Source organism: Kogia breviceps, chromosome 1 (assembly GCF_026419965.1).
Source record: "Kogia breviceps isolate mKogBre1 chromosome 1, mKogBre1 haplotype 1, whole genome shotgun sequence".
Classification (NCBI taxonomy): Eukaryota; Metazoa; Chordata; class Mammalia; order Artiodactyla; family Physeteridae; genus Kogia; species Kogia breviceps.
Genome location: NC_081310.1, coordinates 84,158,797 through 84,181,794, shown reverse-complemented (window position 1 = coordinate 84,181,794; position 22,998 = coordinate 84,158,797). Strand labels below are relative to the sequence as shown.

The 22,998-nt window shown below is 42.0% G+C and overlaps 2 protein-coding genes across 2 annotated transcripts in view; both read right to left on the bottom strand.

Moving 5' to 3' along the window:
* The window catches only part of S100A9 (S100 calcium binding protein A9), a 392,565-nt gene extending 370,198 nt beyond the window's left edge, over positions 1 to 22,367 (bottom strand). Inside the window, exon 1 of the mRNA XM_067032408.1 lies at positions 22,364 to 22,367. The gene's annotated coding sequence lies outside the window, so the exon portion shown is untranslated. The remainder of the gene's footprint in view (positions 1 to 22,363) is intronic.
* On the bottom strand, positions 13,420 to 13,655 carry SPRR4 (small proline rich protein 4). The gene is given in 2 exon segments (XM_067032040.1): positions 13,420 to 13,571; positions 13,574 to 13,655. Coding segments are annotated over 2 exon segments (234 nt in total).
* Positions 22,368 to 22,998: the final 631 nt, after the last annotated feature.

Here is a 22,998-nt window from a genome sequence, read left to right as displayed (position 1 = left end):
ACAGTAAGTTAAGCAAAATGAGAAGGCAGAAAAGCACACAGCAGATGAAGGAGTGAGGTAAAAACCCACCAGATGTAACAAATGAAGGGGAAATAGGCAGTCTACCAGAAAAAGAATTCAGAATAATGATAGTAAAGATGATCCAAAATCGTGGAAATAGAATGGAAAAAATAAAATAAAGTTTACAAGGACCTAGAAGAACTAAAGAGCAAACAAACAAAGGTGAACAACACAATAAATGAAATTTAAAATTCTATAGGTGGGATCACTAGCAGAATAACTGAGGCAGAAGAACGGATAAGTGACCTGGAAGATAAAATAGTGGAAATAACTACTGCAGAGAGAATAAAGAAAAAAGAATGAAAAGGACTGAGGACAGTCTCAGAGACCTCCAGGACAACATTAAATGCACCAACATTCGAATGATAGGGGTCCAAGAAAACGAAGAGAAAAAGAAAGGGACTGAAAAATATTGGAAGAGATTATAGTTGAAAACTTTCCTAATATGGGAAAGGAAATAAGTAATCAAGTCCAGGAAGCATAGAAAGTTCATACAGGATAAATACAAGGAGAAACATGCTAAGATACATATTAATCAAACTATCAGAAATTAACTACAAAGAAAAAATATTAAAAGCAGCAAGGGAAATACAACAAATAACACAAAAGGGAATCCGCATAAGTTTAACAGCTGATCTTTCAGCAGAAACTCTTCAAGCCAGAAGGGAGTGGCAGGACATATTTAAAGTGATGAAGGAGCAAAACCTACAACCAAGATTACCCTACCCAGCAAGGATCTCATTCAGATTTCATGGAGAAATTAAAAGCTTTACAGACAAGCAAAAGCTAAGAGAATTCAACACCACCAAACCAGCTTTACAACAAATGCTGAAGGAACTTTTCTAGGCAGGAAACACAAGAGAAGGGAAAGACCTACAATAACAAACACAAAACAATTAAGAAAATGGGAATAGGAACATACATATCGATAATTACCTTAAATGTAAATGGATTAAATGCTCCAACCAAAAGACATAGACTGGCTGAATGGATACAAAGAAAGGACCCGTATATATGCTGTCTACAAGAGACCCACGTCAGACCTAGGGACACATACAGACTGAAAGTGAGGGGATGGAAAAAGATATTCCATGCAAATGGAAATCAAAAGAAAGCTGGAGGAGCAAGTCTCATATCAGACACAAGAGACTTTAAATAAAGACTATTACAAGAGACAAAGTAGGACACTACATAATGATCATGGGATCGATCCAAGAAGAAGATATAACAATTGTAAATATTTATGCACCCAACATAGGAGCACCTCAATACAAGACGCAAATACTAACAGCCATAAAAGGGGAAATCGACAGTGACACAATCATAGTCGCGGACTTGAACACTCCACTTTCACCAATGGACAGATCATCCAAAATGAAAATAAATAAGGAAACTCAAGCTCTAAATGACACATTAAACAAGATGGACTTAATTGATATTTATAGGACATTCCATCTAAAAATAACAGAATACACATTCTTCTCAAGGGTTCATGGATCGTTCTCCAGGAGAGATCGTATCTTGGGTCACAAATCAAATCTTGGTAAATTTAAGAAAATTGAAATCGTATCAAGTATCTTTTCTGGCCACAATGCTATGAGACTAGATATCAATTTCAGGAAAAAAATCTGTGAAAAATACAAGGACATGGAGGCTAAGCAATACACTATTTAATAACCAGGAGATCACTGAAGAAATCAAAGAGGAAATAAAAAAATACCTAGAAACAAATGCCAATGAAAACACAATGACTCAAAACGTATGGGATGCAGCAAAAGCAGTTCTAAGAGGGAAGTTGATAACAATACAACCCTACGTGAAGAAATAAGAAATATCTCAAATAAACAACCTAACCTTACACCTAAAGCAATTAGAGAAAGAAGAACAAAAGAACCCCAACATTCGCAGATTGAAAGAAATCATAAAGATCAGATCAGAAATAAATGAAAAAAAATGAGGAAATGATGGAAAGATCAATAAAACTAAAAGCTTGTTCTTTGAGAAGATAAACAAAATTGATAAACCATTAGCCAAACTCATCAAGAAAAAAAAGGGAGAAAACTCAAATTAATAGAATTAGAAATGAAAAAGAAGTAACAACTGACACTGCAGAAATGCAAAGGATCATGAGAGATTATTACAAGCAAGTAGATGCCAATAAAAGGGACAACCTGGAAGAAAAGGACAAATTCTTAGAAATGCACACCTTCTGAGACTGAACCAGGAAGAAATAGAAAAATATGAAGAGACCAATCACAAGCATTGAAATTGAAACTGTGATTAAAAATCTTCCAACAAACAACAGCCCAGGACCAGATGGCTTCACAGGCGAATTCTATAAAACATTTAGAGAAGAGCTAACACCTATACTTCTCAAACTCTTCCAAAATATAGCAGAGGGAGGAACACTCCTAAACTCATTCTATGAAGCCACCATCACCCTGATACCAAAACCGGAAAAAGATGTCACAAAGAAAGAAAACTACAAGCCAATATCACTGATGAACACAGATGAAAAAATCCTCAACAAAATACTAGCCAACAGAACCAACAGCACATTAAAAGTATCATACACCATGATCAAGTAGGGTTTATCACAGGAATGCAAGGATTCTTCAATATACACAAATCAATCAACGTGATACACCATATAGACAAATTGAAGGAGAAAAACCATATGATCATCTCAATCGATGCAGAGAAAGCTTTTGACAAAATTCAACACCCATTGATGATAAAAACCCTGCAGAAACTAGGCTTAGAGGGAACTTTCCTCAACATAATAATGGTCATATATGACAAACCCACAGCCAACATCATCCTCAATGGTTAAAAATTGAAACCATTTCCACTAATATCAGGAACAAGACAAGTTACCCATTCTCACCACTATTATTCAACATTGTTTTGGAAGTTTTAACCACAGCAATCAGAGAAGAAAAAGAAATAAAAGGAATCCAAATCATAAAAGAAGAGGTAAAGCTGTCACTGTTTGCAGAAGACATGATACTACACATAGAGTATCCTAAAGATGCTGCCAGATAACTACTAGAGCTAATCAATGAATTTTGTAAAGTAGCAGGATACAAAATTAATGCACAGAAATCTCTTGCATTCCGCTACACTAATGATTAAAATCTGAAAGTGAAATTAAGAAAACACTCCCATTTTCCATTGCAACAAAAAGAATAAAATATCTAGGAACAACCTTACCTAAGGAAACAAAAGGCCTGTATGCAAAAAATTATAAGACACTGATGAAAGAAATTAAAGATGATACAAATAGGTGGAGAAATATACCATGTTCTTGGATTGGAAGAATCAACATTGTGAAAATGACTCTACTACCCAAAGCAATCTAAAGATTTAATGCAATCCCTATCAAACTACCATTGGCATTTTTCACAGAACCAGAACAAAAAATTTCACAAAGTGTATGGAAATAGAAAAGATCCCGAATAGCCAAAGCAATCTTGAGAACGAAAAATGGAGCTGGAGGAATCAGGCTCCCTGTCTTAAGACTATACTGCAAAGCTACAGTAATCAAGACAGCATGGTACTGGCACAAAAACAGAAATATAGATCAATGGAACAGGATAGAAAGCCCAGAGATAAACCCACGCGCATGTGGTCACCTTATCTTTGATAAAGGAGGCAAGAATATACAGTGGAGAAAAGACAGCCTCTTCAATAAGTGGTGCTGGGAAACTGGACAGGTACATGTAAAAGTATGAAATTAGAACACTCCCTAACACCATAAACAAAAATAAATTCAAAATGGATTAAAGACTGAAATGTAAGGCCAGACACTATCAAACTCTTAGAGGAAAACATAGGCAGAACACTCTATGACATAAATCACAGCAAGATCCTTTTTGACCCACCTCCTAAAGAAATGGAAATAAAAACAAAAATAAACAAATGGGACATAATGAAACTTAAAAGCTTTTGCACAGCAAAGGATACCATAAAGAAGACAAAAAGACAACTTTCACAATGGGAGAAAATATTTGCAAATGAAGCAACTGACAGAGGATTAATCTCCTATATTTACAAGCAGCTCATGCAGCTCAATAACAAAAAAACAAACAACCCAATCCAAAAATGGGCAGAAGACCTAAATAGACGTTTCTCCAAAGAAGATATACAGATTGCCAACAAACACATGAAAGAATGCTCAAAATTATTAATCATTAGAGAAATGCAAGTCAAAATTACAATGAGATATCATCTCACACCCGTCAGAATGGCCAACATCAAAAATTCTACAAACAATAAATACTGGATAGGGTGTGGAGAAAAGCGAAACCTCTTGCACTGTTGGTGGGAATGTAAATTGATATAGCCACTGTGGAGAACAGAATGGAGGTTCCTTGAAAAACTAAAAATAGAACTACCATACGACCTAGCAATCCCACTACTGGGCATATACCCTGAGAAAACCATAATTCATAAAGAGTCATGTATCACAATATTCATTGCAGCTCTATTTACAATAGCCAGGACATGAAACCAAGCTAAGTGTCCATCAATAGATGAATGAATAAAGAAGATGTGGCACATATATACAATGAAATATTACTTAGCCATAAAAATAGACGAATTTGAGTTATTTGTAGTGAGGTGGATAGACCTAGAGTCTGTCATACAGAGTTAAGTAAATCAGAAAGAGAAAAAGAAATACCTTATGCTAACACATATATATATAGAATCTAAGAAAAAAAAAAGGTTATGAAGAACCTAGGGGCAAGACGGGAATAAAGACACAGACCTACTAGAGAATGGACTTGAGGATATGGGGAGGGGGAAGTGTAAGCTGTGACAAAGTGAGAGAATGGCATTGACATATATACACTACCAAATGTAAAACAGATAGCTAGTGGGAAGCAGCCTCATAGCACAGGGAGATCAGCTCAGTGGTTTGTGACCACATGGAAGGGTTGGATAGCGAGGGTGGGAGGGAGGGAGATGCAAGAGGGAAGAGATATGGGAACATATGTATATGTATAACTGATTCACTTTGTTATAAAGCAGAAAGTAACACACCATTGTAAAGCAATTATACTCTAATAAAGATGTTAAAAAATAAAATGTTAGTTTCAGGTGTAGAGCAAAGTGAATCAGTTACACATATACATATATCTACTCTTTTTTAGATTCTATTCCTATATACATCATTACAGAGTACTGAGTGAGCTCCCTGTGCTTTTCAGTATGTCCTTATTAGTTATCTACTTTATATATAGTAGTGTGCATATGTCAATCCTAGTCTCCCAATTTATCCCTCCCCCGCTTTCTCCTCGGTAGCTATAAGTTTGTTTTCTCCATTTGTTACTCTATTTCTGTTTTGTAAATAAGTTCATTTGTACCATTTTTTTTTAGATTTCACATATAAGTGTTAACATATGATATTTGTCTTTCTCTCTGACTTACTTCACTCAGTAGGGCAAGCTCTAAGTCCATCCATGTTGCTGCAAATGGCATTATTTCATTTTTCAATGGCTGAGTAATATTCCATTGTATATATGCACCACATCTTCTTTATTCACTCCTCTGTCTATGGACTTTAGGTTGCTTCCATGTCTTGGCTATTGTAAATAATATTTCACAGCTTCTTTAGCAGCAGAATCAGACAGAAACTTATCTTCCTAGGTATAGAGTCCCTCACCCTCCCTCTTTTCTCTTCCCAGTCCCTGAATGGATGGATAAAAATTTAAATCTGGCTTCTCTTGCTTGAGGCAGGTAGAAAGGAAAGGACCTAGGCTTAGTGTCTGGCCCAACTGTTTCAAAGCCTTGTTATACCCTTGTTAGTTGGATGACCTTGAGCATGTTACCTTGAGAACTTTAAATTGTACTTCACAAGATTGTTGTAACGATTAAATGAAATGACACTTCAAATGCTATTAGGGTGGGCTTCCCTGGTGGCGCAGTGGTTAAGAATCCACCTGCTAATGCAGGGTACATGGTTCTAGCCCTGGTCTGGGAAGATCCCACATGCCGTGGAGCAACTAAGCCCTTGTGCCACAACTACTGAGCCTGTGCTCTAGAGCCTGTGAGCCACAACTACTGAAGCCCACACCCCTAGAGCCCACGCTCCACAACAAGAAAAGCCACCGCAAAGAGAAGCCTGCACACTGCAACGAAGAGCAGCCCCCACTCTCTGCAGTTAGAGAAAGCCCACGCACAGTAATGAAGACCCAACACAGCCAAAATAAATAAAATAAATTAATTAATTAACTTTAAAAATACTATTAGGGTGAATGGGCTAAAAATGTTGTACATAGTCATTCTTGCTAGTTTGTCTCATTCTTTCCTTTCACTTCAAACCTGATGAATCTTCTTCCTATTTTCTGTGTGTTTTCCCTTTTTCTTCTCTAAATGTGTGTGTGTGTGTGTGTGTGTGTGTGTGTGTGTGTGTGTGTGTGTGTGTTCTGAAGAGCAGAGTGCCCTTCTTGAGTGGGGCCACATGCTTGGGCTTTGTGATTCCTTTATCTCCCTCATTTTTTTCAGTACACTTTCAGATGTACATGTTAGTCAGATTATATATATATATATCGAGTTATTGGACTGTGGCAACGACCACACAGTCCATGATTTATATGAGTTGGAGTGTGTATGGGGGCGTGTTAATGTTGCTGGTGATCATGCAATGACCTTGGCATGCCCTAGGTAAAGAAACTGAGGCAGAAAAATATTAAGTAACTCTTTGTTAAGGTCATAAAGGTAAGATGTGCCAGGATACAGTCCCTTAACAACTTTGCCGTATTGTTTCTCAATACTAGAAGGATGTGCTATGTGCTGGAGAGCTACTCTTAGAAGAAGGAGAGGGAGGAGAAGAAGGAAAAGGAGGAGGAGAGGGAAGAGAAGGAGTCCTGGCTGGGTCCTGACATTCTCACCCAGCTGAACTGAGCAATGGCCTGTCTGTTGTCTTTTCGAGATAGAGTTCCTCTGGGTATGGATGATCAAAGATGCATATAGATATATTGTTTTGTATTGAGGGTATTGAGTTTTGAATTGGAATCTACGATGGTTCAAACTTACGTCCTAGATAAATGCTCCCCCACTGATCACTCATTGTCCCTTGGGATGTTGAAGGGGCAGAGTGATAACCGCATGACTAAACATCTTTGGACAGAGAATCCAAAACCCCGTTGGAGGTGATTGCAGTTTGTTCCCTCTTTTTTAAAAAAATTTTTTTAACATATTTATTGGAGTATAATTGCTTTACAATGGTGTGTTGGTTTCTGCTTTACAACAAAGTGCATCAGTTATACATATACATATGTTCCCATATCTCTTCCCTATTGCATCTCCCTTCCTCCCACCCTCCCTATCCCATCCCTCTAGGTGGTCACAAACCACCTAGCTGATCTCCCTGTGCCATGCGGCTGCTTCCCACTAACTATCCACCCTACGTTTGGTAGTGTATATATGTCCATGCCACTCTCTCACTTCGTCACAGCTTACCCTTCCCCCTCCCCATATCCTCAAGTCCATGCTCTAGTAGGTCTGTATTTTATTCCCGTCCTACCCCTAGTCTCTTCATGACATTTTTTTTCTTAGATTCCACATATATATGTTAGCATATGGTATTGTTTTTCTCCTTCTGACTTACTTCACTCTGTATGACAGACTCCAGGTACATCCACCTCACTACAAATAACTCAGTTTCTTTTTTAATGGCTAAGTAATATTGCATTGTATATATGTGCCACATTTTCTTTATCCATTCATCTGTTGATGGACACTTAGGTTACTTCCATGTTCTGGCTATTGTAAATAAAGCTGCAATAAAACATTTTGGTACATGACTCCTTTTGAATTATGGTTTACTCAGGGTATATTCCCAGTAGTGGGATTGCTGGGTCATATGGTAGTTCTATTTGTAGTTTTTTAAGGAACCTCCATACTGTTCTCCATAGTGGCTATATCAATTTACATTCCCACCAGCAGAGCAAGAGGGTTCCCTTTTCTCCACACCCTCTCCAGCATTTATTGTTTCTAGATTTTTTGATGACGGCCATTCTGACCAGTGTGAGATGATATCTCATTGTAGTTTTGATTTGCATTTCTCTAATGATTAATGATGTTGAGAATTCTTTCATGTGTTTGTTGGCAATCTGTATATCTTCTTTGGAGAAACGTCTATTTAGGTCTTCTGCCCATTTTTGGATTGGGTTGTTTGTTTTCATGTTATTGAGCTGCATGTGTTGCTTATAAATTTTGGAGAGTAATCCTTTGTCAGTTGCTTCATTTGCAAATATTTTCTCCCATTCTGAGGGTTGTCTTTGGGTCTTGTTTATGGTATCCGTTGCTGTGCAAAAGCTTTTAAGTTTCATTAGTTCCCATTTGTTTATTTTTGTTTTTATTTCCATTTCTCTAGGAGATGGATCAATAAGGATCTTGCTGTGATTTATGTCATAGAGTGCTCTGCCTATGTTTCCTCTAAGAGTTTGATAGTGTCTGGCCTTACATTGAGGTCTTTAACCCATTTTGAGTTTATTTTTGTGTATGGTGTTAGGGATTGTTTTAATTTCATACTTTTACATGTACCTGTCTGGTTTTCACAGCACCAGTTATTGAAGAGGCTGTCTTTTCTCCACTGTATATTCTTTCCTCCTTTATCAAAGTTAAGGTGACCACATGTGTGTGGGTTTATCTCTGGGCTTTCTATCCTGTTCCATTGATCTATATTTCTGTTTTTGTGCCAGTACCACACTGTCTTGATTATTGTAGCTTTGTAGTATAGTCTGAAGTCAGGGAGCCTGATTCCTCCAGCTCCATTTTTCGTTCTCAAGATTGCTTTGGCTATTTGGGGTCTTTTCTATTTCCATACACTTTGTGAAATTTTTTGTTCTAGTTCTGTAAAAAATGCCAGTGGTAGTTTGATAGGGATTGCACTAAATCTGTAGATTGCTTTGGGTAGTAGAGTCATTTTCACAATGTTGATTCTTCCAATCCAAGAACATGGTATATCTCTCCATCTATTTGTATCATCTTTAATTTCTTTCATCAGTGTCTTATAATTTTCTGCATACAGGTCTTTTGTCTCCTTAGGTAGGTTTATTCCTAGATATTTTATTCTTTTTGTTGCAATGGTAAATGGGAGTGTTTTCTTAATTTCACTCTCAGAGTTTTCATCATTAGCATATAAGAATGCCAGAGATTTCTGTTCCCTCTTGTTTGTTCAGCTGTGCCTGCCTCATCACTGATCCACCTCATAAAGCAAGCACCTCTAGTGTGCAGAGTGGTCTCTATAGGTCACAGGCTTGGCAACATAAAGCCCTGTGTTCAAATTCTAGCTCTGCTTCTTACTAGCTGTGTGTGTGTGAGATTGAGAAGGTTTCTTAATAATAATAACTCCTATTTGATTGGCACCTAGAAAGTGTTAGAGTGTGTTCTAGGAACTTGACACTAATACCCACAGTATCACCGCTAGGAGCAGGTCTTGAAACTCATTCTACACATGTGAAAGCTGAAGCACAGAGTATGTCACCTGTCCAAGTTTATGTGGCAAATAGGTGTCAGAGCCAAAATGAAGTCCAACATTGTGACTCTGAGGTCTTAATGAACCTGTTTATCTTACCTATAAATTAGGAATGACAAGATTTGCTTCCAAAGTGTTTTTATTTTTATTTTTTTTATTTTTTATTTTTATTTTTTGTGGTACGCGGGCCCCTCACTGCTGCGGCCTCTCCCGTTGCGGAGCACAGGCTCCGGACGCGCAGGCTCAGCGGCCATGGCTCACGGGCCCAGCTACTCCGCGGCACGCGGGACCCTCCCGGACCGGGGCACGTACCCCCGTCCCCTGCATCGGCAGGCGGACTCTCAACCACTGCGCCACCAGGGAAGCCCCCAAAGTGTTTTTAAATGAGATTATGTATGTAAAGCAGCTACTGTAGTGAGCAGAGCATAGTAGATTGATTCTGGATATCAAGGGCATTTCTTCTCTTGAGGGTCTGAAGTACATCTGTTATTAGAAACTCATCTCCAGTGACTCAGAACATTCCAGAATTTTCTTGGTTTTTGAAGTAGTCAGCCATTTATTTAACACATATTTTCTGAATGACAACCACATGTCAAGCATGAAATCCCAGCTGATACAAAGTCTGATAGAGAAATGGGCAACATTCTGTGAGCTTCTGGGACTCAATACCCAGTGAGGAGTGTGCCCCCAACTGACCTAAGCATAAGAATCACTTGGGATGCTTGTTAAAAATACAGCAATAGGGCTTCCCTGGTGGCGCAGTGGTTGAGAGTCCGCCTGCCGGTGCGGGAGACACGGGTTCGTGCCCTGGTCCGGGGGGATCCCGCATGCCGCGGAGCGGCTAAGCCCGTGAGCCATGGCCGCTGGGCCTGCGCGTCCGGAGCCTGTGCTCCGCAACGGGAGAGGCCACAGCAGTGAGAGGCCCGCATACCACAAAAAAAAAAAAAAAAAAAAAAAAAAATACAGCAATAACCTCTTCGTCCTAATGTAATACAAGTAGCTAGGCCCGCATACCACAAAAAAAAAAAAAAAAAAAAAAATACAGCAATAACCTCTTCGTCCTAATGTAATACAAGTAGCTAGGGGAGGCCTGGGGATCTGTATTTCTAAAGTGTCATCAGGAATTTTTTTGATCAGATAAGTTTGGAAACACTAGATTCTAAATCCAATCTCTTTTCTACCTTGATTGCAATTGACATTATCTGTTTCTTTAAAAAATATCTCAGTCTGGACTCCACTTGAGATTTATTTAAACAGTTGATTTTTAAAAAGTGCTCAGAGACAAGCAGGTCTGAAAATCACTGCTCCAACAGAATATCTCAACTCCTAGAACTTGAATACAGACAAGGAGCCCCAGTCTCATAACTCCTCCAGGTGGAAGGAGGTACAGGTGGGTGCTAGTTTACCTGGCCACGTGTCGATGTTGGTGCAACTAGATGTCATTAGATGTGAGTGTTTGGCCTGAGGATATTGGGAGGCTTGGGAAACATTAAGAAATGTCCAAGGAAGGCTAAGTACTTCCACATACGGTGAACCCACACCTTCCCTCAGGGAATCATCAAAGGACAGGTTCAGGCTGGCTTGGCTGGGCTGCTCCTGGAGCCAGTGCCCTGGAGCCAGGGGATGGTTCTGTGTCACCTGCCTGGACACCATCATACTCATGGCACGGAGATGTTTTGATGATGTAGGGGAAGCAAAACTTTACCTCTCCACGTTTTAAGTTTTTAGCTAGGACTCTTTAAAAAAAAAGATTAACAAGAGAAAATCAGTTTATTAATGCATGCAGCACAAGTCACTCTAAAACAAAGAGTAACAAAAGCCATGGCCCAGGACTGTGGTTTATATAACATCTTCAACAAAAAATGATACATTTGTAGAGAAATGACAGGACCAAAGAAGCAATTTTAGGCTTCCAAGGGCAGTAAATTGTGGGAAGGTAAATAAATGGGTGGGAACTAATGGAGGAAAGTTGGTTTGTAGATTCCTCTGGTGCCATCTCTGGTCTCATGAGATTCTGTCTCTAGTAAATGAATTTATATCCTGCTTTTAGGCCAAAGGGGGGGGAATTTTTCTGTGTTTGCTGTTTCTTAATTGCCTTCAGCTAAAAATAATTTTTATGTCAAAGAGGCATATTTAAGGTGACATATTCTGATTTCCTTCAGTGGATTAGAGGTCCATGCTTCCCACCACCAAGAAGCTTCTGGGAGGGCCAAATTATAACCTTTGGGGTCCCAAAGTACTAAAAACTACAGCTTTCTGCCTTCCTCCTTCACCTGCCCATTCAAAATAAATCTTTATTTTTCAAAATCACCTAAAATGCACAATTGTACCTTCTTTTCAGATTTTCTGGTTATACAGTCTGAAGTTGCTCATGAAGTCTGACCTTTCATTTATTCATTCTCTCATTTTCTGGGCTTTGCCTGGAACACATGGATCTTACATATTAGGAGATCAGTAGATCTCATGGGAGAAGAGAGGGTGGGGTAGGGAACAGGACTCACACAAGAAATGCAAAAGCCCGCCTCCCCCAATTCATGGATCCATCTAATTTTAAGGCAGGAAAAATGCATACAGCCCAACTTTTCTTTTTACGGATAAAGGACTGAGGTGAAGGGACTTGCTCAAGATGATAGATCTATTTAGTGGCAGAGCTGAAACTAGAACCCACATCCCTTCTTTCCTGATTCAGAGTGCTCACCAGGCTGGGAAAGAGACAATTTACAATTAGCATGGATTCCTGAGCCAGTAAAGAGGCTTCCATATGGACACTCTCTAAGCAGAAGAGTGTCCTTAGGCTAATGTTTTGGAGCAACATTCCCCAGATGTAAACAATGATAATAAGACCAATAAGACCAATCATTTATTGAGCATATACTATATCTAGCCAATTTATAGGCAGAATGGAAAACTATTCTCATGCTAGAACCTGTTAAACATTAGATGGGTGAATGAATGAATTAATGTGAGTTAATTAATAAATGAATGGACAATAAATAAATAAATGCATGAAAAATTCATTTGCACATGTTCATAGAAGTGCTTTGTATTTCTCATGTAATTTATATATGTTTTGTCTGCTTTTTCAGAATGACAACTTCCAACAGGCAAAAACCACATTCATCAAGTAGGCTGGGGGTTTCTAATTGTAGAAACAAAATTTTCCACCATTTGTCTTTCCTTAAATACAATTAGCTGGCAAGAGTCTCCCAAACTCTTGCCAACTAGTCCCTGGGCTTTCTCTCCCCCTCCTTTACCCGAGATGTGTCAGGATCTGACATCCTTCATCATTAGTTACGAGAGGGCAACTATGCCCCTGAGGATGCACTGATGAGGATGTGTGTACTCACATACTCACTCCCCCCAAATATCCCCTCTCAACCAATGAACGCATTGCAGACTGGGGCCAGGTCACAGACAATGACATGAAGCACAGATTTATTAGAGGAAGAAATAGGAGGGAAGCTCAGGATGGGGAGTTGGGGTAGGGAATGAGGCAGAACCTGTGCTTTAGTCTCTGGTTTCCCCATGAGTCAAGGTGGAAGCCCAGAGGAAGCCCAGATTATTTTCTTGCTTTGGGACATGGATGGGGCCATAGCTGTGGTCAAACTGGAGGCTGGAGAGGCTGAGGTCTCACTCATGTTCACCTAAGATAGCAACAGAGTGGGGTAGAGAAGAAGACTGGGAGCAAGGGGGTGTGTGGGATAAGGGTCTCAGTGGGAAGAAATCCAGACAATGCTTCATTGGACCCTGGGTAGGAGGAGGTGGGAGAGGAGAGCAAATCCTGGAGCTGGGAGTGGAGGGAGGAGAAGCAGGAGGAAAAGAAAGCTGCCTCTGGTAGCCTGGATGGCAGGCAGGTATATCTTGGTCCATCCTTACTTCTGTTTACTCTTGGGGACTTGCTGGGCTGAGGGACACTTCTGCTGGGCTGGTATGGGTGTGCCCTTGGGTGGGCATTGCTTCTTGGCCTGAGGACCATATGGATCCTTGGTTTTGGGTACACATGTCTCCTGACATTTGACAGGGGTGGCTGACAGAGCTGCTTCACCTGCTGCTGCTGGGCCGTCTGCAGTGGGCTCTGCTGCTGCTGCTGCTGCCGCTGGGAAGACATTGCTTCAGGAAAAGGTGAGCCTGGAAGAAACCCAGGCCAAGGCCACAATGAGACCAGCTCCCTGCATATCTTCTCCCTTCTGACTCCTGAGGAGTGTTTTCTCCACCAGCCAAGGGTGTAGTAAGTGATTAATAGCTTCAAGTTGACTAATGGATTGACTCACACACACCCATTGCGATCTTCGTCTCTTTCTTCCTTTGTCTCTGCTGCCCGATTTCCTATCTTCCTTCATCTTCCTGTAGACTCCGGACCCAATTGAATACATAATTCATTTCTTAGACTTAACAGGAAATAAGTTGGGGTGCTAAGCTGAGGATTAAAAGGTGGCCTAGATATTTTACTAGATCAAGACATGAGATCTTTGCCGATGGGTTGGCAATGCCAACTGTCTACCTTGGGAAGTTCAGACAATGAGTGTGGGTAAGGATGGAAAGGCATGAGGAAGAGAGCAGGAGAAGATTCTGTCTTAGAGGGAAGAATCATGGTGCGTAAGTGATGGGGCTGGAGTAAACCTGTTCTGAGAACTCAGAGGCCTGAATTCTAATCCTGGCTCTATCCCTGACTTACTATGGGATGCAAAGGCAAGTCATTTAATCTAGTTGAGGGATAGTGGTTCTAGCCCTCTATGGAAAATGGGGGAATTGAAGACCAAAGAGATCACTGGAGGTAAGGGACTATAGGAGGATATTTCACCAAGAGGAAAGAGCATTGGCCAAGAAGGCACAGGTGTGGGTTCTAGATCCAACCCTGCCACTCACCGGCCAGGCTCATCTCTGGGAAATCTGCCTCTTCTGGACCTCAATGCCTTTGTTTGGAGGATACTGATATGGAAGGTCTCTGAGGCCTTCCCAGCTCTGACATGCATCCCTGGTTTTCTTTCTAGGCACATTCCTGATCTTCTAAGCTCATGCCTATAAATGCGAAGTATAGTTTCCAGGTGGCAATCATGATAGAGAAGCATGGGAGCTGCATAGCATAAAATACAATATTCAATATACCAGTTTCTGTAAATCTAAAAGTAAACCTTGAGAAAGCTTGCTAGTAGGGTTGAAAAGACAGAAAGGGCATGAGAAAGTTTTAGAGGAGGCTACAAAATGCTGTAGCTCTGGATATCTCCCCTCAATGAGAAAAATCCTCTTGCCAGGGAATCAAACCCAGAATCAGGAAATTAGTCAGACCTAGCATTGGTGCAGAAAAGAGATTGAATTTCCTAAGTAACAATTAGTGTGACATTTCCTTAATTGTCATGAGGCTTACGTTACTTCTCTGGTTACCCAAGAATAGGAGAGGAGCTTGGCCTAGTGGCTCAAGATGGTTCAAGGAGGGGGAAAGGGCCCAGCAGATCCCAGGAGGACAAATCCATTACCACTTACCAGAGGTGCAAGCCAGACCCTAGGAGAGGCAGCTGAACACAGGCCCACATCAGCTACTCCTGGGAACCTTTTAGGGGGCCCCAACCTGCCCCAGGCACCTGACGTGGACCTCATTATCACCTTCCAGGGAATTCCTCACCTACTTCTCCTACCTGCACTTCCTCCATGACTTGCTTTCCTGGCCTGTTTTGATGAAAACCACCCACAAGATATTCCAGCAATCCGGCTCCCTGACTGCCTGAGCTGATTTCATCCACCTAGGTGTCTGCTCAAACTCAAGGACTGAAAGTCTTTTAAAAATAGAACACATCTGAAGCTCTGTTTGTAGACTGAGAGTTATAAGAAACATGGAGGAAGGAAGAGGAAAAGGGGGAAGTAATATGGGCTGGGAGCACTTCTAACAAAAATAGGATATTAATGGTGGTGAAAGAGGGTGGGCTAGAATTTGGTCTCTGTGGTAGAGTTTCCAGATAAAATATAGGGTAACTAGCTAAATTTGAATTTCAGATAAACAGAATTTTCAGTGTAAGTATGTATCAAATACTGCAGGAAACATACTAAACAATTTCTTGTTGTTTATCTGAAATTCAAATATAACTGGGCAGGCTGTATTTTGATTTGCTAAATCTGCCAACTTTACTCAAGGACTTATTCAGATGGGAGAAAGGAGCCCTGGTCCTCCCTACACTTGACCTCCTAGCCCCTGGGGTGGGGAAACAGTATTCTGGGAGGCTGGTTCATTTTTGGACCACTGTCCCAAACCTCAGGATCCAGCTGACTAGAGGCCATTGATGCACTGATTTCTATCATTATCAGAGCAAAGTGTAAGACTGCCTGAGAAATGATAGAAATACCTAAAAGAACCTTCAGAGCATTTTCCATACCCTTGGTCTTATTTAAGCATCATGGCAATTCTGTCAGGTCATGCAAATCTGATTTTATAGTCTAAAAATTTAGATCCAAAGAAGTTCACTGACTTGCTCAACAACACGTAGCTAGCAGTGGTGGAGCTGGTGAGGGGCCTGGCCCAGGGCTCGTTTCCATTGCATCACAGTAAAATGGACCACGTCCCCACCATGGACAAGTGACTGTCACTGGGTGGGGACCATGACTAATGATCTTTCTGAGCTTCCTGTCATCTACAGACTGAACAATGATCATTTTTCAGGATTAGCCTCACTTAAATGGTAATCCTTTCCTTAATTTCTTGTGCAGGCCGGGCCTCCTCCTCCACCTCTTCCCAAGCCTAGCAACTTTAAGAATGTAACATTCTATGTTCCAGATTCCAGGTCCTGCATTCCATCTTCAAGACAAACACCTTCTCCACCTATGCCCCTTTCCCCTGTTCCCACTCCACTATGCTCATCCTGATGCAAATTCTCCGAAAGGGAAGCATGGGACAGGATGGATTTGGCATGGACACAGATCAAGGTGTTCTCCCACACCTGGCACATAGAAGGCATCAGTGTACGTGTGCTGCTCATGACGGGGTGGATTGTGCCACCTGTCTGTCCCACACAGCTTCTCTGGAATACACGTTACTTTTAAATTTTCCCAGTCTGCTCATTGGCCTCTTACTTTGTCCATCAACAACTCCTGCTTAGTTTGGAGAACTCTATCTAGTGATCAAACTTGTCTTATAACACAGTTACCATCTCAGAGGATACTCCAGGGGTGGCCTTTATAGAGAACATAGCTGGAGTTGAGGTGGCAGTGTCCTCTAGGCCATAAATCTCTAAGAGTCATTCAAGCTCATATGCATCTAACACGTTAAACTTTTCAAAACTCTGGCACTCAACTTCCCTCTTGGCCACAATATCCTCATTTTATAGAGGGAGAAACTAAGACTTAGAATGAGGACATGCTTGATCCAAGGTCACACAGGGTTAATGTCAAAGCCAGAGCTGGATCACAGGTCTTCTGACTTCATAGCAATTTTCAGTCAGCTGAAGTGCCTGTGTCACTGGGCTGCTTTCTACCAGGGGCTACATTAATGACAAAATTAGGAAGCTGGTTCTGGTGGTATCCATCTCTTGTACCATTCCCCTATACTTTTTCCTCCCTGGCACACACCAGACTCTCTTTCCCACCAAGCCTGTCCACTCTTCTTCCACTGAGACCCTAACTCAACCCTCTCCCCTACACTGCCAGACACAGGTGCATTTTTATTAGTCATTAAACCATATAAAGCACCTCTGTATACAGTTTTCACAATTCTCTATGAAGAAAGCTAACTGTATTACTAATGTTATAGATGAGAAAAGTGTGACTCTGATGGTAGCTGGATCTGGAATCCAGAAAAGATGGCCCACTCAAGTCTCTGAAATCTGTAATGGCTTGTTGCCAGGCATCCCAAAAGGCTGGGGGATTGGATTGTTCTTTCAAAGGAGGGGAGACTTCCTGGCACCCCTCAGATCACCCCCATGTAAACAACTCCTCCAGGTGAGGAGGTCCCTGAGAAGCTATGTGGAATGACGACTCTGTAGAGCCTGCTCCCACCCGCACTTCCCCAGCCTGGCCACGGGACTGTCGCCTGGTCGATCATGAGTCCTGCATCTGTTCTCTCATTTCAAAGGACCATACTGTATTGAAATCAGGAAGCCAGGCTCTGCATCTTGCCTCTCTATGGAGCAGAAACTTGAGAGCAGGTATGCCCCTGTGACTCCATCAGGGAGGGGAGGACACAGGCAAGACTCATTTCTGAAGGTGAGTCAAAGCTTGAGAAAGCCCAGCCCCACCCTGCGGACAAACAATGGGGTGACCGGGCAGCAGAGACATGACACTGGGAGGGGACCATGCCAGAGACAATGCTAATCATCTAACTCTCCATCTAGACACATTTTCATGAGGGCGCTTTGGGGGAAAAGAAGGGTTGTTTATGGCTCCATCTGGAGACACATAGAACATATTTATCATGTTATTTCCAAGAATGAAACAAAGAAAATAAAAAAGGAGAGCTCTGGGTTATTCATGAGAGGCTTTTAGGAAGGGAGGACTGTCCTTGTATAGAGGACAGAGGAGGTTTGGGGCTGCCAGCATTCTTGTATTTTATCTGCTAATCCAGTAAAATAAAAACTTAAAACTGAGCAAATTGCACCTTATTTTAAAAATCATAATCATGTGATATTTGCTTGATCTTAATTTCTGCTTGATACTTAACCAGCAGTCATGGCTTAGAACATTTCAGTTTCGAGTTTACCGCCGCTAATTAACAATCTGTCAACAAACACTTTAGAAGATGCTACTTAAAGCAAACTTGTGGCCTTTTTTTCTAATGTGGGAAATCCATTTGCAACATGAATCATTTCCCCCTTTAATTTATCAGTTTGCAAATAAGATGCTCAGATCCTAATGTGAGATGTTCTGTATCATAGTATTAAAAGCAGTCCCATGGAGAGAGAAGAGTGAGAGGATGAATCTTGAGAAAAGTGTGATTAGTTTATCTCCTCCCTCCACCCCTAGTCCCCCTATGATATGTTTCTAAAAGACCCTCCACTGTCTTAGGAGTTATGTAAAGAGGGAAATAAAGTCCTGGACCTGGTGAGAGGCTAGTTCCAATGGAACACCAATGGACTCACCTGTGGAAGTTGAAGACTGGCTGTGGAAGGGGAGGGGTTACATTGGCAAAGCATCCATCTCTGGGAAGAGTGTCAATGTCTACCTCTTGGGAGTCGAGTGGTTCTGAAGCACTAGTCACCTTCTCCTTGGATGTGACACAGTGTCCTTAGAGACATAGGGAAGGAGCCAAGGGAGTAAAGAGATAGCTCTACTGATACTTGCCCCTTACTGCCTGTGAGATGTTGGGCATATCCCTTAACTTGTCTGGGCCTCAACTTCTTTGTTCTCCAATATGAGACGATTGGCTAAAATTTCCTCTAAGGTCCCATTAAGGGCTAAGATCCTGTAAACATATGATTAGGTCTGGGAAAGCAACCTCATTTCATCCCTTCGAAATCAATAGTGAATTGAGAGTACTGAGGCTGAGTTTTGGCTCAAATGGAAAGACACGCTTAAGTCCAGAGCATGCTGAGTAGTAGCCAAGACAGTGACTCAGGTGTGTGTGTACGTGCTGTGTGTGTGCTGTGTGTGGATATGTGTGCACATGTGTGTGAATAGGTGACTGTGTGCGAATAGGTGACTGTGTGCAGGGGTGGGATGCAGGAGCAGAGGGGAGGGGAAGACGAATGGAGGAGCCAGCCTGGGCTTACACAGTACACAGCAAGGAGCATCTGCCTGTGGACAACTGATCTTTTCCTCCAAATGACTTTCTGTCTGTGGTTGAGAAGCTAAATAAACCTGTTCCTCACTCTAGCCACAGGACCATGTGCCCAACCACAGGATACATCAGGCCCAGGCAGTTAAGGCAGAGTGCCACCTGCTGGGCTTTCCAAGCCAGTGCAACTATTTCCAATTTTAGCAGAGTTTCTCCCTCAGAAATCTGGTTTGGACCCACAGGGTGGAGGCTTCAGATGCCAAGGTGACGCTGGTGATCATTTCACTTCACTTTACAGGCAGAGAAACTAAGTACCTCAGCCAGTATTTTTTCTTCTGACAGCCTTTCAAGCTGGACCACAATACCCCTAGAAGGAGGGACCAGCTACTTCTCCATTGGTGCCAGTACAATTCCAAGTTTCCCTTGCTGGTTAAAGATGGTGGTGGGGTTCAAAGAAGACAGACTGGTTTGGGTAAGTGCATGGGGTGGGGAACAGGCAAGGCCTCTGTGTGGCTCAAGAAAGCCAACCTGGATGGAAGGTGAGAGAAGGTTCCTTGCAATGGCTTCCATTTACTGAACAGTGGCTACATAAAATGCAAGACTCTTTACGTTTTTGTCCCCAGTCTCTGCCGGAAAAGCACTACCTTCATTTAGCAAATGAGGAGACTGAAATCTAGAGAGGTTAAGTAACTTGCCCAGAGTCATGTAGCTGGTAAGTGGTGGGGTCAGAATTCAAACTCATGTCAATTTGGTTCTAAGACTGAACTTTGCACTGTATCATGCCATCTCACCCCCAAACCATAGACTCTCCATGCCTCTTGACTGCATCCTTCCTGCACAGGGACTGTGGATAGACAAGGTTCAGCATGCACTGGTCACATGACATGGTTCTTTCAGGGAGTCAATAGACTACAGAATGAGGGCTTGCTGAGCAGACACCAGGAGTGTGCAGGGAGCAAAGCTTCCACTGTAGATGGCCCCAGTCACATGTGAAACCACTGCCTCAGAACATCATGCAAGTCCTTCAGTGATGCAGCTTACATTGATGGAGGACCTATCAGTGCCAAGCCTTGTGTCTGGTGAAGAAACAGGTAGTGAGTGGGGCAGAAAGACAAGTGACTGGTGATTACAACAGAGCGTGATACTCCTCAACCAGCTAAGGGAAGCACTTGAAGGAAGCCGTAGGGTATTTAAATCTCCCCCGGGGGTCACAAAAGTCTTCCAGACAAGCTGATATAGAGCATAGGCCCCTGTCATCTTTTCCCTTTAAGAATCACTACTCCAACAAACCACTTTTTCAAAAGAGCAGGGAAGAAGTTATGAGGCACAGGTCTACCTGTGGAAAGGCTCAAAGTACTAGAATGTGCCCCTGGATTGTGAGGATATGGGGACCTCTGGCCCAACCTGGAGGTAGAAGGAGCTTGTAATCAGCTGCATGTGTTCCTTTGTTGACACTTGCAGGAGTCCTGAGTAGATGCCTGGCCTCGCTCATCTCTTTACAAGGTTGCTGGTTCCTGCTGTCTGATTCTGTCTTTTCTACTTTCCCTTTCTCCATGGTACCCACTCTGCAACCACAGGTCACCAGCCCCCTGGGATAGCAAAGCCAACGTTATACTATGAACTACCCCAGTCTGTTCTAAGGAGTGTCAAAATGAGCATCTTTAGAACCAAGACTGATTTTACAACTCTCCCTACAGGGGTCCAGTCTTAATATAAGACATGATGGGAGATCAGTAGGAAACCTTATTAAGATTATGATAGCTGGTGGCACTTTCCTGGCTATGCACAAAGAGAATAGCATGCATTGCATGTACACAACACACACACACACACACACACACACACACAAACACACACACACATACTTTGCAGGGAGCCAAGGCACAAAACCTCTCATCCTGACCTAATGCAGAGAATGGATAAGGATATTCAATGAAGACTTGAATGGAATGTGGCTGACTACTATCAATCAGCCTTAAAAAACCACAAGCTAATCTCTTACCTTCTCACAACAGAGAAGCTCTAGCTCTGTGCGCATCTTGCCATTCTCTCTATTTCCTCAAGGTCACTATGATCAAGAATGAGGGCTCCTGGCCAGTTCCACAGAAGCCAGAATGGAATGTCTCAGCATTCCAAGCATTCCATCAGACATCACCTGGAGTTCTTTCTACCAAATACTGTACCAATGCAAGTTTTCAGCCTAGCCATCAGGAGAGAGTAGAACTAGCCAAAAGGGTGAGCTTGCATGAAAGACACACATTTTGAGTCCCAGCTCTTCAGCTACAAGCTGTGTGGTCTTGGACAAAGTTTGTTACCTCCTTGGGACTGCTTTTCCTCATTAGCAATAAAGGAATTTTTACCTTTTACAGTAGTAATGAATACTATATAGGATAAGGGTGTTAAAATCATAGTTTAGTGCCTTGCTTATAGTAGTAAAGCTCACTGCTTTTAAGTATAAATATATACATATTTATATTTATTTTAAGTATCTAGTATTTAATTAAATATAAATAAATATTAAACATTGAATATTAAATAAAATATATTAGATATTAAATATATAAAATAATAAAATATTTAGTTATATTTAAGCATACTTATTTTATATATGTATATAAAACTGGCCCCAGACTGTATGTGTATATTGGTTCCCTGGAGGGAGGCAATTTACTCCTAAGGCTGAGGAATCTTAAAATATAGATGCAGATTTTAGCTAAGTTTGCTCTGAGCCTCTGGGAGGAATCCATACAAAATGTTCTGGTATCTGGGTGGCCCCACCCCATCCTCACCTCTTGACAGGTTTTCTATGACTGTGACTAGTTAGGAGAAGAGATTAAGTAAAGATTAGAGTGAGTCACCTCATATTGAGTCCGCATACAAAGGAAGCTGAGAAAGACTCCAGCAAACGCGACATTGTCATGGGCAGGTGAAGAAATGGAGACTTGGGAAAAGGAAATGACTTGCTCAGGATCAGGCAGGTTGCCAGTGGCAGAATCAAGGCAGCAACTCAGGTCTAGGGACTCTCTGTCCATTGCTCTTTATATGGAGCTATATTTAGTGCCTACTAAAACAAATGGAAGGTGAACCTCCTTGTTGCATCAGCCCTTGGGGGCAGAGGAGACTCAAGCCCAAGGATTGCCTGGAGAGCTGAGGACACAGAGAATGGTTTCCTTAATATGTTGTTGAAGAGAGAGATGGAAGCAGAAATGTCTGATACCTGACAGTAAAATTTCCAGAAGACAGAGGGCTAAATAACAGGAGCTAAATACAGAGGGCTAAATACCAGGGATTTGAGGGGCAACAGTGACAGCTCTCTGCCCCTGGACGGCCTGAGACAGTGCTTACACACACATACACACACATGAACACACAAACACACACACACACACACACACACACACTAAGACAGAAAGCATCCCTGTGACTTAGGAGACTTCAGCAGAATTGGGAACAGGACAAGCCCACTGTCTCTTCCGTGCCAAGCGCCAGTAATGGAAAACCAGGCCAGGGTCTGTGCACAGACATGTAGGGGAAGGCAGAGCAGAACCAACGGGGCCGTATCCACAGAAAGGGCTCCGGAAAAAGGACTCCTGGTGGCTGGAGCTACAGCCTCTCTGCTGAAACCTATCGCCAGCTGGGGATCCCCTGGGGCATGGCAGGTTGTGTGCCCAGCATCTGGGACAGTGAGATGCCCTCACATTTCCAGGGGGCTTGTGGAGGGGGAATGAGGGAGGGACAGACCTCCACTGCCTGTCAG